The 19,172-nt window shown below is 35.6% G+C and overlaps 2 protein-coding genes across 4 annotated transcripts in view; one reads left to right on the top strand and one right to left on the bottom strand.

Annotated features, from left to right (window-relative positions):
• Positions 1-19,172, top strand: part of gabra5 (gamma-aminobutyric acid type A receptor subunit alpha5) — a 157,830-nt gene that overhangs the window by 68,748 nt on the left and 69,910 nt on the right. The gene's annotated exons all lie outside the window — the stretch shown is intronic.
• Positions 1-19,172, bottom strand: part of gabrb3 (gamma-aminobutyric acid type A receptor subunit beta3) — an 87,322-nt gene that overhangs the window by 11,115 nt on the left and 57,035 nt on the right. For all 3 annotated transcript variants that reach the window (XM_051113568.1, XM_051113567.1, XM_051113569.1), the window contains 3 exons: positions 16,731-16,813; positions 13,679-13,816; positions 8,557-8,709 (listed from right to left, as the gene is read on the bottom strand). In XM_051113568.1, coding sequence (XP_050969525.1) covers positions 8,557-8,709; positions 13,679-13,816; positions 16,731-16,813 — 374 coding nt within the window. The remainder of the gene's footprint in view (positions 1-8,556; positions 8,710-13,678; positions 13,817-16,730; positions 16,814-19,172) is intronic.

Raw genomic sequence — 19,172 nt, 5'->3', positions numbered from 1 at the left:
AAAATGCTGTTTCAATGCAGGGCTCTAAACGATCACAGCCAATGAAGATAGGTCTTATCTAGTGAAACGATCTCAAAAATTATATACTTTTTAACCTCAAATGCTGGTCTTGTCTAGCTCTGCGTGTACCCTGTGCATTCTGGTTCAATATAGTTAGGGTATGTCTAAAAACTCCCATCTCATTTTCTCCTCCAACTTCAAAATTGTCCTACATTACTGCAAAAGTACAGAAACATGAACATCTTGGATGACAACGGGGTGAGTACATTTACTGTAAACTTTTGTTCTGGACGTGAACTACTCCTTTACTTGTAAATATAAATTTAATCAAGGATAATGATTAAAAAAAAAAAAAAAATAAATAAATCCCTGCATGCTTTCACTCCCACGACTTGTGTGAAGTCAGCCAATCGGATTGGAGCTTGCCAGGTTGAGAAAGTGCTTTCCAGTTTTGTGAGCAATATGCATCAGTCAGATGGTCAGCGAACAGACTGTGGGCGGTCTGAGGACGTGCCGTCTGAGAGTGAGACTAGTGGTGACATATCTTGATGTAACTCGATGTAAGTAGATTTTCTACGTGCAAACAATATCAAAAATAAGGTATTTTGAAAGTCTTTTAGTCAATACAAAAAAGTTAATGAGATTAGAAGTTTTTCAAACCCAAATGTTCCTCAAAATATCTTCTTATATACTCTGTAAAAGACAGAACTTTGATTTTTAGGAGAACTCTCTCTTTAACATGACCCTATGTGTCTGTCTGCTCTGCATATTTAGTAGTTCCACCTTTCTGCAAATCTCATTTTCAGATTAGACATAAATCTGCTTTACGAACGTTGTCGCTGGGTTAACGCCGCCACTCAAATCACTGTGTTTGTTGCTGACTCTGCTGTAGCTGTGGTGGGACATAAGTGTGAATATGCCTGACTGGAGCAAGAAATGAAACTGTCAATATTTCTGTTGCCCTGCGAAGGACCGACCTCTTTTGCAACAAACACAGCAAGACTCCATCATAGCTGAGCTAATATCTCAAAGAAACTGCCAACTTCCTCTCCAAATCACATCGCAGAACTATTTGAAGATCTCAAGGAAGCGATGAGCGTTCATCCCGACTATGACAAGCCTGATCTTATAGCTTAGATCTCAGGCGCTAAAGTTACAGACTTTTACTTTGGGTTTTTCCTCTAATTAAAGTGTAATTAGTGCAGGGCAGTGTGCTTTACAGGGGACCTTGTCTCCGTCACATTCACACTCCCTAAGGAAAGCCGTTACCTCGTTAACGAGAAAAGGGTCTCGTCGACTGACTGCAAAGCAGCCATGTCCTAGTTTCTACCCTGAGCAGCATCACATTAACATTTAAAGTTACATTAAGCACAATTCCTGAAATTACAATCCAGGCACTTTTCGACCGAGACTCCTGCTGCCCGGAACATCTCAAACAGTGGATTTTAAAAGAATGTACATGCTTTTCTTATTTTCTCTTGTCTCCTGACTATTTAAATGACTTTAATAATTTAGTATTAACCCCAATGCTGCAGAGAACAGTTTTTCCACTGAATAAAGTGATTTTTGTACAGAACATCTGTTACGTTCACCTACATTATGCATATTCTTTAACAGTGTTTTTAATTTACATTTTTTATTGCACTAGATATATATTAACACTATTAATCAAGTAAAGAGATTTTTTGTCTGCTGACTTATATAGGCTAAATTGCTTTCATGCCTTATAAATTAGGTAAATGTTACAACTATAAAAAAAAAAAACTACACTTAAACAGTAATATTGGGACATATGTGACCCTTGACCACAAAACCAGTCTTAAGTAGCACAGTATATTTGTAGAAATAGGCAAAAATACATTGCATGGGTCAAAATTATACATTTTCCTTTTATGCCAAAAACATTAGGATATTAAGTAAAGATCATGTGTCATGAAGATATTTTGTAAATTTCCTACTGTAAATATATAAAAACTTCATTTTTGATTAGTAATATGCATTAAAGGTGATTTTCTCAATATTTTGATTTTTTTTGCACCCTCAGATTCCAAATTTTCAAATATTTTGCCCTATCCTAACAAACCATACATCAATGGAAAGCTTATTTATTCAGCTTTCTAAAAATTTACCCTTATGACTGGTTTTGTGGTCCATGGTCACATATTATTACAAATCAAAATAATTGTTTTCTATTATTAAATATTTTAAAATGTAACTTATTCTTGTGATGGCAGAACATAATCCTTAAATTCAGCATTTACTTGAAATACAAATCAGTGTAACAACATACATTTCTTTAGTGTCACTTTTGGTCAGTTGAATGCAAGAAAATAACTACTCATGAATAATGTGTCTATTATTCTATAATCCATTTATCTAATTTTATATTCATTGTTTTATATGTCATTTTTATAAATCTATACCTACCCCTAGAGTTGCTGCTGATTAGTTAGGAATTGCTGGTATTTAGAATCAATGACCCATCTGTCATAAATTTATGTAATCTCACAGAAATTTATGTAATCTCACTTTACATAGCATCATCCCATATTCTAGAAAAAGGTGAGCTGTCATAGGACTGCACAAAATAGCAAACTAAAATTAGCATGTCTAGCCTCTCAGACCTTTTATTCACAAGCTTTATTACAGAGTTGAATATTAGAATGCAGAATACAGTTTAACAACCGTAGACACCAAAAAAAATGGTCGGCACTTCACTCCCACAGTGCGTTCACTGTAAAGGCCTGAGTCCCCAGAGTGAGAGAGGACATGTGTGGGCAGATGGATGCCTGTCCTAGCTTACATAAACTCAAAAGCAGCATTCTGGTGTGAAGAAGAGGGCCGTACATGGAGCACACTGCATTGATTTGTGCATGACCAGGTCACAGCAAGGGAGGATCAAACTCAGCTCAGCACAGAAAGTTCAGCGCAGGGGAGTTACCTAACCAGAACTAACATCTACCTTCACACAGACCTGTCTGCAGTGAATAGTGTGGGATGTCGTTCTTTTGAGTTAGACTTTTGAAAGTGAAATGCACAACATTGGCAAGCACTCAAGATCTATTTCGGATTGCTTTCAGGCACTTTGACCAAAGCGTTTAGTCAAAGTTCCTTTAAGGGAATAGTTCACCCAAAAATGAAAACTTTGTCTGTATATTACTTAACTTCATGTAATTCCAAACCTGTACCGTATGGCTTTTACTGTTCAAAATAAGAGGCGAATTTCTGAAGGCCATTCATTTGAATATGATAAAAGGGAAAATGGTCAATATCCAAGATTACAAAAACTTCAGATCTTCTAAAACTACATGTTGCTGTAAATAAGAACTTGTTCTTAAACAGAGTTCTCCCAAAAACTAACCCAATGATTTACTCACCCTCAAGCCATCCTATGTGTATATGACTTTCTTCATTTAGACAAATTGGAGTTTATTAAAAATGTCCAAGCTTTATAATGGCACTGAATGGCTGTTGAGATTTTGAAGCCCAAAAAAGTGCATTCACCCAACATAATAAGTAGTCCACATGGCTCTGGGAGGTGAATAAAGGCCTTCTGAAGCGAATTCATGAGTTTTTGTAAGAAAAATAGCCATATTTAAGACTTTATAAACTGTAATCTCTAGAGAGTGGCATTCCAGCAGATGACGTAGGATGTAGGCGTAGCGTAAGCTCTGGTCTCGTGAGAACCAAGTTTTGTTTACAGCAAAGGAAAACATTCTCTTGGCTTATATCAAAATCATAATTTTTCTGTATTTCTAATTCGTGACTGGTGTTTTGTTTTGCTCTCTCCCACTACACCTATGTCCTACATCATCCGCTGGAATGCCACTCTCTCATGAATGTGTGTACAACAGTTCAGCAGAGGCTAAAGATTACGATTTATGAAGTATGTAAAAATATGGATATTTTTCCTAAACACATCGCTTTGTTTGAGAAAGCCTTTATTAACCCCCAGAGCCATGTGGAGCACTTTTTATGAATAATGGAAGCAGTTTTTTGGGCTTCTTGAAAAAGCCAGCAAATTTTTAATATAACCCCGTTTGTATTCGTCTGAAAGAAAAAATACATAAACAACTAGAATGGATTGAGGGTTAGTAATTAAAGGGGTAATGTTAATTTTTGGGTGAACTATTCCTTTAAGTGACTTGCTTGGTTAAATAAAGGTTAATGGTAGCTTTGTGTGAAAAACAGACCAAATAATACAGTATTCACTGAAAAACTTGCCATGTCCTGGAAGAAGTAGCTACTCATAAATGAATTGTTCTTTTCCAATCTGTTCAATAAAGCTGTTGATCCAATGCACAAAACCGTTCTGACTGATTTGTTCAAGAATCTGATTTCATCACACAAAGCTACAGTATGATTTCAGAAGACAATTGATATTTTTTGGTGCTTTTTTATTCTTGAAAGCTTTGGTCCCCATTCATTGTAATTCACTGAAAATAGAAACCAGTAAGTCTACATTACATAAAATCTTCTTCCAATACATTTATTACACTATTTATTAATCTGTGTTAATGTTAGTTAATAAACATACGGTCGTTTATTATGGATTTAGCATTGTGATTTAGCAGCAGTTTGTACATATTTTACGAGGTGGCTAATTCCTACAAATTTGTACGACCTCACTTGTACAAAATCAAGTGATGTTTTATTAACAAATTTCGGGAGGAGCACGCACAGATAATTAACTTGGCCAGTTCACCATCAGCAATCACATCGTCCATCCCGCCAGCCCAGGAGGACGCCCATAAATAATCTAAGCAGCCTTACCTTCCTCATCTCTAGTCGTCAGCATCCCTCCTCCACCCCGACTCCTCGCCATTAACCCTTCCGGGGTGTAAGTGCGAGGTCCGGGCTAAGGGGCCGAGCTCAGACCCCTCTCCCCGGACGGGGGGAGTACCCCGGGCTCGGGAGGAATTACCGAGCTCGGAGCCCTCTCCCCCGGACAGCACGCCAAGTATGCATACTTTTATTCTTCTTTATTGTCTGTAGGGCGAACTCGTGAAACAATTTTAGCGAAAACGTATTTTATGAGTTGCACAATACGTATTAATTTGTACGAATGACCTACACCTAACCCCGCCCCTAAACCTACCCATCACTTATCCACATTTATCCACTCTGGAACCCGGTTTCAAAAAACAGAGGTTTCAGGCTCCCAAAATGTCGGTTCCATCTGGACGAAATGCTGATATGATACCAAATTTTTACATATACAGCGTCTCTGTGTGGACGAGCCCTAGGACTGTGCTAAAAAAAAATCTAATGATTTTGATTTCATATCAACTTCCAGTATTTCACATGCATTGCTGGAACACAAACTTATCTCACAAAATGCTCTGCTTTAGTCATTTGCCAGTCTTGAGATCTTACAACAATCTTCCCTGAAGATCGTCACGCCTGACCACGTCAGCAAAACAATCGGAAGACATGAATGAAACATCATCTACATCATTTGATATGTTTGCTTTTTGCATCATTTGATAACTTCCCTTCTGAAATGAATCAAGGCCTTAAGTGTGCTGCAGTAATGCAGTGAAAGATACAGGGCCAGGGCCGGCCGGATGTGGCTGCAGAGAATAGATGGAGTCAGCGAGCAATGGGAGGTGGCGAGACAGAGGCATTTAAGGCAGAGATTCATCTGTGCTGCAGCATGCCTTGGGATTGAAATGGAAGTTAAATGTAATTGTTTTCTAGCTGCATTGATCCCTTTGTTTTCATTTGGCTGCCTGGCTGTGGGAGGACAGCAGAAAAAGACAAAGAAAAAGAGGAATAGAAACAGAGAGAGAGAGAGTAACAAAATAGATAGACGGGGGTGGGGGCCTTGTAATGATGCGTAGAGGCAGGTAAGATGGGTGGTATATGTGTGGGGGACCCAGGAGACTCCTTCCTCCCAGTGTAAAGTGTTCTCATTTCTCCGCTTAACATGGTTAATGAGGACAATTTCCCTAAAGAAAGCCCATATCCAACATATCACATTCATCTCAAAGAGCTGCACCTGGGTGCATGAACAAACACACTAGCACACATTAAACATGTGATTAAAATAATATTGTACTGTGCTCTGTGATCTATCTCTGTGATTTAAAAATGCCTTGATGATAATATTGTGCATGCACAAAAGTCTCTTCAGCAGAAGCTTTTGTAAATCTGAGCTCATACGCGCTGAGTTTAGTGTCCACACGGGCAGCGAGTAGGCTGGAGGCAGTAAGACTGAAATTTAGTTTAAAAGCCGCACACAGTAGCTCTGTTTCACAACCAAGAAAGCTGCCTTGCTGTCAACTGTCTAAATAGGCAGGTGCCTCCTAGGCAGCATCCTGACTGAAATGGAACAAGCTGCTCATAATTTAAACTAGTTCAGCTACACAGTAGCTTTGCATATAAAGTAGTTAGCAATACCACATTTAGAGTTCAATAGCGGAGAAAATTATAATTATATATGCTATTATTAAATGATACCATATGTAAAACGTTCATAATTTGTGGTAAGATCTGTTAACATATTATTGCAATTTAATTGTTGTTTTCTATATTAATACATTTTAAAACGTTATTTTCTGTTCGTTATTCCTAATGACAAAGCTAAATTTTCAGCATTACGCCAGTCTTCAGAAATCATGTGATCCTTCAGAAATCATTCTAAAATCATCTAAAAAATTCATTCTAAAAAATAAAATAAAATAGTGTACTGACCCCAAAGTTTTGAGTGTTTGTACACTGCCATTCAAAAGTTTGGGATCAGTAAGATTTTTGGGATCATTAAGATTTTTTATGTTTTTAAAAGAAGGTTTTTTGCTTATCAAGGCTGTTTATTTGATTAAAAACACAGAAAAAACAGTAATAGTGTGAAATATTATTGTGATTTAAATTTGTGGTTTTCTATTTTTAATATACTTTAAAATTTAATTTATTCCTGCGATGCAAAGCTGAATTTTCAGCATCATTACTCCAGTCTTCAGTGTCACATTATCCTTCAGAAATCATTTTAAAAGCTGATTTATTATCAGTGTTGAAAACAGTTTTTTTTCTGGAACCTATGATAATTTTACAGCATTCTTTGATGAATAAAACATTAAACATCTTTTGTAACGATATTCACTACCGTTCAAAGTTTGGGGTTAGTACATTTCTTTCCTTCTTTCTTTCTTTGAAATAAATTAATTAGAAATTATTCAGTAAGGATGTGTTAAATTTATAAAAAGTGATAGTAAAGACTTCTTGTTAGAAAAAAATTCAGTTTTGAATAAATGCTGTTCTTTTTAACATTTCATCCAACATTGATAAATCAGCATATTAGAATGATTTCTAAAGGATCATGTGACACTGAAGACTGGAGTAATGGCTGATGAAAATTCAGCTTTGCATCACAGAAATAAATTATATTTTAAAGTATATTAAAAAAAGAAATCTGTTATTTTAAATTGCAATAATAATATTGCTTTTTTACCTGTATTTTTGATAAAATAAATGGAACTTTGATGAGCATATGATACTTCTTTAAAAAAAAAAAAAAACTTTTAGAATGGCATAGTGTATATAATTTTACATATAAAAAAGAATATTACTACATTTAAAAATGACTGAAATAAGTATTACAATAATATTTTTCTGTTTCAGTGCAAAAATAATGTACAAATGCATTTTGAATGGTTCAGTAAAAAATGTCTAAAACTGATTTACTAAAAGGAATCAGATTTTACATAGTGTACAATTTAGGTATATTTATTTTTTTCAGTTTGCTCAGCTGCAAATCTCATTTTTTTGCTAGTTTGTGTAAAAAGTAGCTTGTTGAAAAATGTAGTAATTTAGCCACACATATACATTGTAAAAAATGATATTTTAATTAGTCTACTTTCAGTGTAGCACTCCTTGTATAAAAACACATGATACACACAAATATTACATATATAAATGTAAACAGTAAATTTTCATGATATCGCTCACATTTTTGCTATCCCAAAAAGATTCATTAGAATTTGGGAAAAAATTTGGAACCGCTTTCACAAAGGGAGTGTGCCTTAAAAGGCTATTTATGCTGGGTTTTGAAACAGAGCTTTTGTGTCCTGCTACTCACTGCAGCTGGACAGGTTCTGTAGCCTTTCGGGCAAACTGAGTCACTCCTCATTCTGGAATAACAACATCAGAGCAAAGACACACATACTGAGAACAGTCTCTCTCTCTCTCTGCGAGCAGTCGCTGTACTGTGTCAAAAGCAATGGGTTTGTGGCTACCTGGGTCTACCCTGTTCCTTGTTAAATGATGCATGCGCCCCTACAATATCTGTCTGTGTGTCTATGTGTGTGTGTGTTGGTGTTTGTCTGGAGGCAAGATCCAAGAAAAAGTAAACCAAAGGAAGGGTGAAGACTCTGAGGAGACCTGGAGTGTGTACAGAAAAAGTTGCAATTCAAACAGAATACCGAATGTTGGCATTCTAGTTATTGGAACATCCAACAATGCGCTGTTAAATAAAGCATGCGCTTCCACAGCGGAAACGACAGATGACATACATCCTGTCAGCCGTATACAGGACATCCTAATGAATAAATAGCATACCTAATGCCACTCTGGCTGCTGAGGCATCGTAGTTGATCCAAAAGGAGACCCAGGACAGGATGGTGATCAGGATGGAGGGCATGTAGGTCTGTAGGATGAAGTAGCCAATGTTTCTTTTTAGCTTGAAGCTCAAAGATAGTCGAGGGTAGGCACCTGTTAAAGAAATAAAAAAGATAGTTAAAGAAAATGAAAGGGAAGGAACAGCAAAGACTGTGAGGAAAAGAGGTAAACAGGGAGACACGGCAGAGAGAAAAGACGGATATTTATTTCAAAAAGGCTTTGGAGAAATTCTTTACATTTTACATTAGGAGCACTGGCAGCACGGGTAGCCTTTTGTTGCTATGGCAACTGGCAAGCGTGGACAAAAAAATCTGTGATTTGTTGTAGCTTAGCCTTGAGCACAAACACCACAGTGTGAAAGGAGACAAGAAAAGAGAATGAAATAGTGAGTAAACATTAAATGTTAAAGCCCCCTATGAAATCAAAACTAGACTTTTATGGCTTGTAGGCCATTAGTTTTTGAATCTATTCGCTAGAACACTTCTGAAAAAATACAAATACATAATACAAATTGAAAACGTACAAGAAATTAGAGCAAAAACATACTCAATGTGCACTACAGAGATTTTTCAATCAAATGCTCTCTAAATAGATAATGTCCCGTTCCCTGCTACAAAATAATATCATTTTCAAATGGAAATATGTCAAAACAGTAGTGTCAGAAATTCATTTTTCTATTTAGGAGCTATATTCACCCCATGGAATTGATCTTAATTAGCATTTCCTTCAGAGTGTCTATTTACACTAAGCACAAATAGCCCGCCTTGTTGGCAGAGGCTATTTACACTAACTCCGCCCACCAACGTTTGTTTGGGCTAGGCAACATTACAAAAGACGCCTGCTAAACAACATCTCCATTGGTGTAAGTGGTAAAATGCAAATCAGTATTGCTGTGATCAAATTTTCGCCTTTTGCCAAACTCGTTCTTCTTACTTTTCACATCACATATCATATCAGAAAGGCGTTTATTTTCAATAAAATAAAGGAAATAATTGAAAAACGTAAAACAAAGTGCCTCACGGGTGTTTATCGGTTAGGATTAGGGGTAAGTGTAGGAAGGACTTTATTGTACCAAGGCAGCATCCATTTAGTAATTTTAGTAAAAACGATAATTTACACTCAATACATTATTATTACATACTGTTTTATAATGCACTGCAATACTGACTAGGGCTGTGTATTGGCAAGAATCAGGAGATATGATATGTTGCGATACATTGCGATATTTTAAACAAGGCGATGTATTGGGATATTTCTTATTTTATAATTAGGACATAATTTTAGGAAAGCTGTAAGAACACATAACCATATGCAAACCATTCAGTGTTATTGAATCACTTTTTGTGCAGTACGAGTAAAGGGGGAAAATAAAGTGCTTGCAAGATTCTTTAATTAAATGTATAAAATGTAAACTTTTATAAACAGATCATATATATTTTTAGACCCTGCTTTACAATGTAAGTTTATAATTGTAACCATGTCAGATTATTTTGATCTTAACTTAAGAATTACATCTAATATCAATAAAAAATAAAGTGCTCGCAAGATTCCTAAAGAAAACAAAAGTTTTATCTGTAAAATACAGTTATTGGACATTCTGAGAACCTTTTTGTTCTAAGAATTTCGCAAGTTTTGGATTTCGCAAGTTTTTCAGTTTGTAATTATGCTCCACTTGGAATCATCGAGACAGCGACGCGAGCACCGCCTCAACTGTACAACACTGCCCCACCACGAGAGAAAGCGGCTGGCAGCTGCGCGGCATTAGTGGGGCGCCCTTATGCTAGTATTTCCTGTCACTGTTTAAGTTCAGAGATAAGAAGACTGCAATCTAGCGGACAGGATATACACTCAAAACGAAGCAACTGTCATGAATCTTGTATGATACATATTTTTTTAAATATCGATATTCCATTTTTGAGAATCGATACAGTATCGCCAAACAAAATATCGTGATACACACGTGTATCAATATTTTCTTACACCCCTAATACTGAAGTGCAAATATCTGTCACTAACTGCACCAAGTAGTATAAATAGCACCTAATATTATTGCAAAGAAAATACTACTATTTTCGCTTAGTGTAAATAGAATCCATTGCTATTTGCACTTAGTGTAAATAGCAGCTGCTGCTATTTTTATGATGGCAAATTTAACTACATACTACAAACTATATAATGTACTGTTATGTTTTTATATCAGATACTTATATATTTAGTTTAATTTATACTTTAAATAATGAAATGATCAATTCATAAAGACAAACTTACTTTTACTCATGCTGAAAAAAAAAAAAATCAACAACACCACCAACAACAAAACTTCTTACAAAGGCATTTTTTTCCCTCATATTTTCCTATTTTTGTTATGTATAAATTTTTGGCCCAAGACCCAAGATGGAACTTGCTCTTATCAAGAGATTTACTAAAGATTTGGCCACATTTACTGCTATTTGGTGATTTTTTGCAGACAAAATGCAGTAATTTCAATAGGAAGCCACACAATTAGGAATTTCGTTTGAAGGAATTTCACTGAAATTTCACTAATGTGACATTTAGGGTTAGGGGATTGAATCACTGTTTGAATCCCTGTTAAAGTGACAGTTCACCCAAAATGTAAATTTCTGTCATTAATTACTCACTCTCATGTCGTTCCAAACCCCTAAGACCTTTGTTCATCCTTGGAACACAAATAAAGATATGTTTGATGAAATCAGAGAGCCTTCTGACCCTGCATAGACAAAAACACAACTGACAAGTTCAAGGCCCAGAAATGTAGTAAGGACATTGTTAAAATAGTCCATGTAACATCTGTGGTTCAACCACAATTTTATGAATCTACTAGAATACATTTTGTGCGCAAAGAAAACAAAAATAACGACTTAAGGATGAGTTAATTAACGACTAAGAGAAGAATCGTTGAATAAAGTCCCTATTTTTGTTTTCTTTGTCAAAAAGTATTCTTGTAGCTTTATAAAATTAAGGTTGAACCACTGATGTCAAACTAATTATTTTAACGATGCCTTTGTGGGCCTTGAACGTGTCAGTTCCATTGCTGTCTATGCAGGGTCAGAAAGCTCTCGGATTTCATCAAAAATTTGATCTTAATTTGAGTTCTAAAAAATGAATTTCATTTTTGGGTGAACTAAAAACCTAAAAAGGTAAATTGTTTAACCCTGCTTAACTCTATCATCAGACAAAAGAACATTAGCTAATATAAACACACCACGCCTTATAATACCAATATAATACAAAAATACACAAGCGGTTTGACACTAAACCATGCGGCTTATGTGATGAGAAATCTCTGCTTAGCTATTTATGGAGGTGAAAAAAGCAACTAACAAGCATTCAGCCTAGATACACATACACACCCAAACATGCACACAATCTATGAACAAAATCACACATCCTACATACATATAACACAACCTACAGATGCACATTATGCAACCTGTACACACATCACAGTCTATAAAAACATGCTACGTAACCTACGTGATGAACTTAAGCTACCTACACATATACTTCAGACTAATTACTTGTACTTCACAAAAACCTTCCCACACAAAGAACACACACATCAATGTTCTATTGGTCAAAGAAACAGACAGTCCCGCCTCTAAACTCACACTATTGGTTGCGTTAATGCTGCTGTTTTGGGCTGGTCAAGGGGTCACATTTTGGCTGGTTAGCTGGTGTTGTAGTTTCTATACACAATATGAACCCAAAAATGGCAGTCAAATCGACAGCCATTAAATATATAAACATACACATTTTTTTCTTCTAGAAAAAGCTTATCATAGCATCAGAAATTTAGTCACATTCTCCTCAATCGCAACCTCACGATTCCCATAATCCTTTTCACTATGTGTAGAAGAAAGCCAGTCTCTTTCTATGTGTCATTAATTCAGGATGGGGAATAATCATTACAGTGCTGCCTCTATGAATGCCTTAGTTTTAGAAGAGAATAATTTATGCAGTGGGTCTTCTACCTCATGAATATGTGATGGTTTGTATCAAGTGGCTGTTTTTTTTCCCTCTCTCTGACTCCATCTCTCACTTTCTCCCCTTTCCATCTCTGCTCTTCTCTTTAGAAGCTTGAGGAAATCGAGTGGTAATTGCTCCTCCATTATTACTGGTCTGTTCTATCATGAGGAAGAAAGATATCTGATGCACAGGCCCCAATTAGGCAGCTTTTCAAATAAGTGGTACATGGGAATATGATTCTCGGGAGAGTGCGGCCAGAAAAGAGGACAACCAGAAAAAAATGTTAAAAAAAAGACTTGATCTGTAGAAATCATCACTTTTCTGCATTGTAAATAAGAAATCATCACTTTTCTACATTGTAAATACACTTGGTTAAAATGTTCAGCTTGATCAGGGTTTTAAAATGTGTGGAATTTTGTGCATACAGACTTCAGGGTCTTTTTTATTAGCAAACTTCTTGCAACCTTACACCCTGACCCACGTCTCAGAACTAAGCTATACACTTTATCACAGGCGTAATTACATGACTAGTAAATTACACTCTTAAGACAACACATTTTACTATTTTAGTATTTAATCAATTTTATTGTTATTGCCTCTGTAACAAGAACTATAACAAATGATTTGGGGACCCCTTCAATGGCTTTTGTGATGCAAACTATTGTACTAAATCCTGTCTTGCACAAATAAAAATAAGTGCAAGCAAACAGTTTTAAGAGTAAAATTCCTGTAGGGCCCTTTTGAGGGTTCACTTTTTGGATCTAGGTTATGTTGTAGACATTTTACATAATATTTTAAGCACAAGCGAATCAACGTACTGTATTAAATATAAAAGTGCAGCTTTTTGATGCTAAAAAAAACCCATTTGCATTTTAAGGGGTCATGATTTCAGTGTTAAAATATTAATAATTTGTCACTTCATGTTTTATTTGGATTAAAGAGGCAGGCACAGTATAAACATATTTAATATAATATAAATAAATAATGCTAAATAAGTGGGATTAAAAGAAGTCTGGTGCAAAAAAAAAAAAAAAAAAAAAATTAAGTTGAATTTTAACCTGTCTTGCTACTTTACCTGTGGAAAAGACAACATTTCTGGATACAAGTTTGTAGTCCACGATGGAGAACTGTGGGAGCTCGATACGTGACACACCAGTCACTGCATTTTCTCCTCCCTTCCAGTAAAACTCGATGTCATCTGTTGTGTATCCATCTACAGGACAAACAGAAATCAAATTCACAGATGAGTAAACAACACATTATATGGTCAAAGTAAATATCAGATCACAAATTACATTTTAGAGGGAGATCTACTGAGGTGCTTCATGCAGTAAAATGTATATATTTATGTATCTTTGAATTCTAACGATTGGTGGTTTTTTGAAATAGCATGTCTTTTCTATAATTAGTGAATGTAACATATGCTGAAAAGTAAAAAAAAGTCAGCGCAAGTGCACTGTTAGCATAATCACGCATATGAGCATCTGTTTTGTACAAGTGTGGGGAGCTGTTAGGGGTCAGATTTCCCACTGTGACACAGACAGCTCTATTTTATACCGGCATTGCCATGTTTGTAAACCGTAATGAGCTAGGTGGTTTTATTAGTGTGCATATGAAGCACTGTGTACAATTAAAGTTGGGTTATTTAGGGGAGTGATTACCATATTCTGTAAGTGATTTTACCCGCAAAAAATTCAGGTAGTGACAACCGAATTGTCATTCAAATTTGTGTACTATGTACACTGCCAAACTGAACAACTAGTTGTTAAAGCAGTGATGTAATTAAAAGTGACAGTCCACAGAGACTTGATTGTCTAAATGCAGTTAATGAGCATAAACAAAACATGCTGCTTCTGTCAACAGAGTTTTACTACAGGTGCCATGCAAGTTTCAATACCATGCAGAGTCTCTTTGAGTAAGTTTGTTTTGGGGGTATTTGGAGTCAGAAATATTACTATATAGCTTTTTAATGTAATCAAAAAAAAATTTTCTTTTTTTGCTTTTAGTTAGCAAGCTAAGCTAAAATTCCATACACATTCAGTTCAAAACAGCCTGCTAAGATGACACATTCAGCAAAAGGTTCCTCATAATCATGACATAAAATGATTTCATCTTGAGCAGCGATACTGTTTGGGGTCAGTGCTTTTTTTCTTTAAAGAAACATATACTTTTATTCTGTAAGGATGCATTACATTGATCAAAAGTGACAGTTAAGACATTTCTATTTTTAAATAAAACGCCATTTTTTTAGACTTTCTATTCATCACAGAATCCTGAAAATCCTGACTTTTTATTTCACAATTCTTTTTTCTGAGAATTGCATTATATAAAACAAAATTGTGAGTTATTAAGTGAGAATTGTGAGATATAAACTAGCAATTCTGAGAAAATATCAGTCTTTTTTCTCCTCAGAATCGCAGTTGCAAGTTTATATCTCACAATTCTGAGAGAAAAAAAGTTTTAATTGAGAGAAACTCACAACTGCAAAGAAAAAAAAGCTTCTGACTTTATAAGTCACAGTTGAGGGTTTATATCTTGCAATTTTGAGAAATAAAGTCAGAATTGTGCGAAAGAAGGAGTTGCAAGATATAAACTCGCAGTTGTGAGACAAAGTCAGAACTGCGAGTTTCTAACTTTAGAACAATTGTGAAAAAAATTTCTGAGAAAAAAGTCTGAATTGCGAGTTCGTATTACGCAATTGAGAAAAGATGTGAGATGTAAACATGCAATTGCAAGAAAAAAAGTTAGAATTACAAGAAAAGCCAGAAATGCGAGTTTCTGAATTCATAACTCGCAATTGCGGGTTTATATCTCGCAATTTTGAGAAAACAATCTTGCGAGTTTGTATCACACAATTGAGAAAAAACATTAGAATTGTGAGGGAAAAAAGTCAGAATTGTGAGATATAAACTCCCAATTGTGAGAAAAAAGTCAGAATTGCAAGAAAGAAGTCAGAATTGTGAGATATAAACTCACAACTGTGAGAAAAAAGTCAGAATTGCAAGGAAAAAAGTCAGAATTGTGAGTTTGTATCATGAAATTAACAGAAAACTTCTGAATTGCAAGATATAAACTCACAATTGCATGAAAAAAAGTGGAAAAAAGTCAGAATTGCGAGAAAGTCAGAATTGCGAGTTTGTATCATGCAATTGAGAAAAAAACATCAGAATTGTGATATATAAACTCACAATTGTGGGAAAAAAGTCAGAATTGCGAGAAAGTCAAAATTACAAGATATAAACTCGCAATTGCAAGAAGAAAGTAAAATTTGTAACTTAGGCTGGTTTTAGCTGAAAAAAAAAAAAAACAAACAGCTAAAACCAGCCTAAGCTGGTTGGCTGGTCTTAGCTGGCTAGACTGGCAAAGCTGGTTTTAACTCGTTGTTCCAGCTGGTCTCCCAGCCTGGCCAGCTAAACAAGTGGTCAAACCTCTTCTAAAACAAGCCTGCTGACGAGCCTTGACTAGCTATGACCAGACTGGACAACCAGCTAAAACCAGCCAACCGACTAGGCATCTTTTAGCTGTTTTTTTTTTCCAGCTGTTTTTTTAATCAGCAGGGATAATAACAAAAGTTTCTTGAGAAGCACATCAGCATATTAGAATGATTTCTAAAGGAACATAATACTGGAAAAAAAGCTGCTGAAAATTCAGCTTTACCATCACAGGAATAATTCACATTTTAACATATATTCAAATAGAAAACATATTTTAAATTGTAATAATGTTTCAAAATATTACAGTTTTGACTGCATTTTTGGAGCCTTAGTGAGCAAATAGACTTCTTTTGTAAACATTTAAAAAAAATTTACTGACCCCAAAATTCTGAACAGTATTGTAGGCCTATATGGTAAAATGGATATGGTAATATCACATTTTTTATTCAAATCCTATAAAGAAGTTGAATTGTTAAAAGTTTAAACTTTATTATTATTATTATTTTAGGCCTCACAGCAGAAAAGACACAACACTTTATTAAATAATACTGCACTGTTTATTTTCGCTCCTTCACCAGCACCAATCTAGCACTGACCAGTATAAACCAGCTTGGAACAGCATGGAAATATATGCTGGTCTTTGCAGCAGGGTGTGTGTGTGTGTATGCCAGTGAGAGGAGAGAGAACACTTACAACTCTCGATCTCCAGAGTGCAGTTCTGCTCATCTAATGGATACCTCCTCAGATCCATCATGCAAGCAGCAGTGGTGGTGATTCTAGAAACACAGAAACACACACAGGTCACAGAAAAATCAAACCACAATTCTATACATTTAGGTACTCACAGGTCTTCTTTAGTAGCAGGTACCACACTTGCTAAACAACACTGCAAAACTTTTGTGTGTCTAATTGTAAACAAGATGAGCAAGATGCCTTCAAAAGGCTTTTGAACTAAATATAGCACAGAGCATGCATATGTATGAGTGGACATGAACAAACAGTACAGATCTGAATATATGAAAATGCAGTTTTTGTCCCATAAAAGTGGTGGTATTGCAAACAAGCTCAAAGAAAGCCTACATGTCATCTCACTCCATTTATCGTGTCACCTTGCTACAAGTTTGAGCATAGACTAAAATGTGATGACAAATGTTCTTTGTGAGTCAATATCAATGAACATTTAAAGTAAGGCTTGGTTTCTCATTCAGGTAACGATACCATCCAGGTATCGATTTTTCTTCCTGGTAACAGTTGAAACATCATAAGTGGAAGATCATGTTCAATACTTCTAATCTTATCTGGATGAATGCATGGCTGTGGTCAGAGGTACAATCAAGTGGGGCTCACAAAAGTCCTCTATGACAGGAGTTCTCAGTCAAGGGGGTAATAGTAGGTTAAAATTGGTTTTAAATTTCTTGCATTCATTTTTTTTGTCCTAGGCTCTGTAATTTTAAACATCATTACTTAAAGGAGAAGTCCACTTCCAAAACAAAGATTCACATATAATGTACTCACCCCCTTTTCATCCAAGATGTTCATGTCTTTCTTTCTTCAGTTGTAAAGAAATTATGTTTTTTGAGGAAAACATTTCAGCATTTTTCTCCATATAATGGACTGCTATGGTGCCCCGATTTTGAACTTCCAAAATGAAGTTTAAATGAGGCTTCAAATGATCCCAATTGCAGTTGTAAACGATCCCAGCTGAGAAAGAAGGGCCTTATCAAGTGAAACAATCAGGTATTTTCATAAAAATAATACAATTTATGTATGTTCTAATGTCAAATGCTCATCTTGTCTTACTCTGGCCAGACTGTTTTTTCAGGTTCATGACAGTTAGGGTATGTCAAAAAACTCCCATCTCATGTTCTCCCTCAACTTCAAAATCATCCTATATAGCTGTTTTACCTTTTTTTGTTAAGGGTGTTTGATGTTCTTTGCGTGTTCACTTTGCAAAGACTGTGTCGGTACTTCTGCAGCGATGTAGGATGATTTTGAAATGATTTTTGAAGTTGATGGAGAAAATACATTTGGATTTTTATGACATACCCTAACTGTCTTGAGCCAGAACACACAGAGTTCAGGGAGAGCAAGACAAGACGATCGTTTGAGATTAAAAGAGTATTTAAATTGTATATTTTTTTAATGCAAATAACCGATCGCTTTGCTGGATAAGACCCTTCTTCTTCGTCTGGACTCGTTTACAACCTCATTTGGGATTGTTTGAAGCCACATTTAAACTGTATTTTGGAAGTTCAAAATCGGGGCACCATAGCAGTCCATTATATGAAGAAAAATCCTGAAATGTTTTCCTCAAAAAACATAATTTCTTTACGACTGAAGAAAGAAAGACATGAACATCATGGATGACAAGGGGGTGAGTACATTATATGTGAATCTTTGTTTTGGAAGTGGAGTTCTCCTTTAAGTGTGGTCACATTTTCATAGATGAAACTGAACAGCTCATTTGAGACTTAAAATATCTCCATCATGCATTCAATTAAACTGTTTACTTGTTTTTTATTCCTCCAGTTATATATTCAAGTAACAACATACTAAATCGGTCATTTATTTATTGTTTTTGGTCTCTGTATTACATGCTCTCCCATTATTTAGATCCCCACAAATGAGTATTTTGACATATGAGCATATAACATTGGTTTGGAGTGGGTCGTTACTATGTTTCTGCAGTCCTTCCTTCCTAGAGTGGGTAAATTAAAGAGGAAACTCAGTGTCTTCATTCCATCTTCAGAGCCATTTTAATGAGCACACACTCAGATGCCTTACCATAAATATGCAGACTCCTCTTTCTTTAATGGCGTCCAGCTCGGGCAAACAAATAAAAGCCCTCCATCTACACTATCGCTTCGTCAAACTACAATATGTGCAGGGAACTCCCTTGATGAACTGTAAAATGATGTTCAATGGATTGCTGATGTTCCATTCGAGCGAACGGAGATAAATCGCGAAAAGACGGAAATGGTTCAATAAACTTTATAAGCAGGAACCATACATTAGCATATGGCCACATTAGTCCACAGGATCTCATTTGGAACAAAACGCAAAGCTAAATTAGGCTACGGTAACTGGCTCATAGAGCACTCCAGCTGGTACAGAGGATGAAGGCATACCCATGCT

Source organism: Labeo rohita, chromosome 6, assembly GCF_022985175.1.
Source record: "Labeo rohita strain BAU-BD-2019 chromosome 6, IGBB_LRoh.1.0, whole genome shotgun sequence".
In the NCBI taxonomy this organism is placed as follows: domain Eukaryota; kingdom Metazoa; phylum Chordata; class Actinopteri; order Cypriniformes; family Cyprinidae; genus Labeo; species Labeo rohita.
Note: the sequence above shows the minus strand (reverse complement) of the source record. Positions and strands in the feature narration are given on the sequence as shown.